This window comes from Trichechus manatus, unplaced genomic scaffold (assembly GCF_000243295.1).
Source record: "Trichechus manatus latirostris isolate Lorelei unplaced genomic scaffold, TriManLat1.0 scaffold00028, whole genome shotgun sequence".
Classification (NCBI taxonomy): Eukaryota; Metazoa; Chordata; class Mammalia; order Sirenia; family Trichechidae; genus Trichechus; species Trichechus manatus.
In genome coordinates this window covers 22,078,600-22,081,910 of record NW_004443964.1, presented here as the reverse complement: position 1 = coordinate 22,081,910, position 3,311 = coordinate 22,078,600, and the positions used below count along the sequence as shown (strand labels likewise).

At 60.2% G+C, this 3,311-nt stretch overlaps 1 protein-coding gene across 1 annotated transcript; it reads left to right on the top strand.

Moving 5' to 3' along the window:
- The first annotated feature begins 506 nt into the window (after positions 1 to 506).
- Positions 507 to 2,572, top strand: FZD2 (frizzled class receptor 2). Its single transcript, XM_004374290.3, has one exon. It carries the CDS (start codon positions 731 to 733, stop codon positions 2,429 to 2,431), a length of 1,701 nt encoding a protein of 566 aa, XP_004374347.1. The 5' UTR covers positions 507 to 730; the 3' UTR covers positions 2,432 to 2,572.
- The last annotated feature ends 739 nt before the right edge of the window (positions 2,573 to 3,311 follow it).

Here is a 3,311-nt window from a genome sequence, read left to right as displayed (position 1 = left end):
GTCCCCAGAAGAGGAGTGATCGAGGGTTGAGTAGCCTGAGTCTGCCGCAGCTTTAGAGAATGTGTCTCCGGATCTCGCCGCCGCGACTCAGGAGAAATCCCGGGCTGGGCAAACAGACCTTAATGTAATAATAGCTTGTCTCTTTAAAAAGCAAAAGGAGCGGGGGAAAGTTTTGTTGGCATCTGGTTTCTGATCTCAGTATGTTGTGGTTGACCAATCCAGCCCTCGGGGCTGGTCCCCGGGTTTGAATCTGATTGGCCGAGAGCACTTTTTGGGACGGGACTTCGAGCTCGACGGGGCGGTTTTCAAGATCCCATTTTTGGGGGGCTGAGGAGAGGGCGGGGCCGCTGGCGTGGGCCCCCTTGAAACGGACTAATTGGGATCGGAGAGGCCGAGGTGAGGGCTGGAGGAGGCACAAAGAAGTTGCTGGGCGGAGAAGGGTGGGGGAGAGGGGGAGCGGAGAGGCGAGAGGAGTAGGAAGAGGAGGAGAGAGAGCAACTGCGCGCGGCGACTCCGGCGGCTCAGTCGGACGGCGGCGAGCTAGCCGGCAGGCGCACCGCCCCCTCCCCCCGCCCGGCCTCCCCAAATCTGCGGACACGAGCAAAGTTTGCAAAGAGGCACGGGAGGCGGCGGCCGCGGCGAGACAGCGGCGAGGAAGGCGCGCGGTCTCCGGGCTGGGGGCGGGGGCGGGGGGGGGCGCCCGGGAGCCGGGTGCGGGGCGGCGGCCAGCATGCGGCTCCGCAGCGCCCTGCCCCGGCTGCTGCTGCCGCTGCTGCTGCTGTTGCCTACCGCCGGGCCGGCCCAATTCCACGGGGAGAAGGGCATCTCCATCCCTGATCACGGCTTCTGCCAGCCCATCTCCATTCCACTGTGCACGGACATCGCCTACAACCAGACCATCATGCCCAACCTTCTGGGCCACACGAACCAGGAGGACGCGGGCCTGGAGGTGCACCAGTTCTACCCGCTGGTGAAAGTGCAGTGCTCGCCCGAACTGCGCTTCTTCCTGTGTTCCATGTACGCGCCTGTGTGCACCGTGCTGGAGCAGGCCATCCCGCCGTGCCGCTCTATCTGCGAGCGCGCGCGCCAGGGTTGCGAGGCGCTCATGAACAAGTTCGGCTTTCAGTGGCCCGAGCGCCTACGCTGCGAGCACTTCCCGCGCCACGGCGCGGAGCAGATCTGCGTGGGCCAAAACCACTCAGAGGACGGCTCCCCAGCTCTGCTTACTACAGTGCCGCCGCCAGGCCTGCAGCCGGGCGCTGGGGGCACACCCGGCGGCCCGGGCGGCGGAGGCGCGCCCCCTCGCTACGCCACGCTGGAGCACCCATTCCACTGCCCGCGTGTCCTCAAAGTGCCGTCTTATCTCAGCTATAAGTTCCTAGGCGAGCGCGACTGCGCGGCGCCCTGCGAGCCGGCGCGGCCGGACGGCTCCATGTTCTTTTCGCAGGAGGAGACGCGCTTTGCCCGCCTCTGGATTCTCACCTGGTCTGTGCTTTGCTGCGCCTCCACCTTTTTCACTGTCACCACGTACCTGGTGGACATGCAGCGCTTCCGCTACCCTGAGCGGCCCATCATCTTCTTGTCGGGCTGCTACACCATGGTGTCCGTGGCCTACATCGCGGGCTTCGTGCTGCAGGAGCGCGTGGTGTGCAACGAGCGCTTCTCGGAGGACGGCTACCGCACGGTGGTGCAGGGCACCAAGAAGGAAGGCTGCACCATTCTCTTCATGATGCTCTACTTCTTTAGCATGGCCAGCTCCATCTGGTGGGTCATCCTGTCGCTCACCTGGTTCCTGGCGGCCGGCATGAAGTGGGGCCACGAAGCCATCGAGGCCAACTCACAGTACTTCCACTTGGCCGCGTGGGCCGTGCCCGCTGTCAAGACCATCACCATCCTGGCCATGGGCCAGATTGACGGCGACCTGCTGAGCGGCGTGTGCTTCGTGGGCCTCAACAGCCTGGACCCGCTGCGCGGCTTCGTGCTGGCGCCGCTCTTCGTGTACCTGTTCATCGGCACGTCCTTCCTCTTGGCCGGCTTCGTGTCGCTCTTCCGCATCCGCACCATCATGAAGCACGACGGCACCAAAACGGAGAAGTTGGAGCGCCTCATGGTGCGCATCGGCGTCTTCTCGGTGCTCTACACGGTGCCCGCTACCATCGTGATCGCCTGCTACTTCTACGAGCAGGCATTCCGCGAGCATTGGGAGCGCTCGTGGGTGAGCCAGCACTGCAAGAGCCTGGCCATTCCGTGCCCGGCGCACTACACGCCGCGCATGTCGCCCGACTTCACTGTCTACATGATCAAATACCTCATGACGCTCATCGTGGGCATCACGTCGGGCTTCTGGATCTGGTCTGGCAAGACGCTGCACTCGTGGAGGAAGTTCTACACCCGCCTCACCAACAGCCGGCACGGGGAGACCACGGTGTGAAGGGACGCTCCCGGCCCGGGCGGGCGCCGCGCCTTCCTCTGCCCGGCGGGCTCTTAACAGACTCCTTATTTTATTTTTTTAAATAAAGAACAATCGAAACATCTCTTTTTTAGGTTGCTTTTTAAAGAGAACTCTGCCCAACACCCCTTTCCAGGTTTGTAATTAAAACTGTAAATAGTCTTTGTAAATTTAATTATATATTTTCTATTTAAAAAAAAGAAAAGAAAAAAAAAGTGACGGGCGCCAGGGCTGAAGAACTGGGGGGAGGAGGGGATGGAGGGGATTCTCTCCTTAAGTGCCCTTTTAAAAACCGTCCCCCCCCCCCTTTGGTTCGAATTTTTTGGTGATTTGGCAGGGCTGGGCCTGCTGGAAGAGGCACCTAGTCTGCGCGCTGTTTTTGTTGGCTTGGAGGAGTTGGGAGTTTGTTACACTTCACCTTTAAAAGCCAAATTTGTGAGCCTCCTCATTGACGCTGGGCCGGTGGAAGCAGTTGGATATTTTCGAATAAGACTTGGATTCTTTTTATTTTCCTCACGCCCCCCCACCCCATTCTCCCAGCTCACTTGTCCTGTCTCCTTCATTCGATCTTTGGAAACCTCCCAACGGAGATGAAGACGTGGAAAAATTAAACGGGAGTGGTGGTAGGGAGCGGGTGGAGATCCTGTGAGGAATGGCCTCCACCCCCGGCCCACTCCTCTGCGGGTAGGAAGATCTTTCTCCTTTGACTTTTCTCCTTTTCAACTCGCTGCCCCAAGCACTTGAAGTGGGCAGAAAGTCCATTTGTGAAGTGTATTTTGAAACGAAAACATCTCCCCCCCACCTCACCCCACCCCCGCGCGCACACTCTCTCACACACACACACACACACACACACACACAC

What these genes read in the sequence shown, in the direction of transcription:
- FZD2 (XM_004374290.3), top strand. Translation starts at nt 731, where the DNA reads ATGCGGCTCCGCAGCGCCCTGCCCCGGCTGCTGCTGCCGCTGCTGCTG.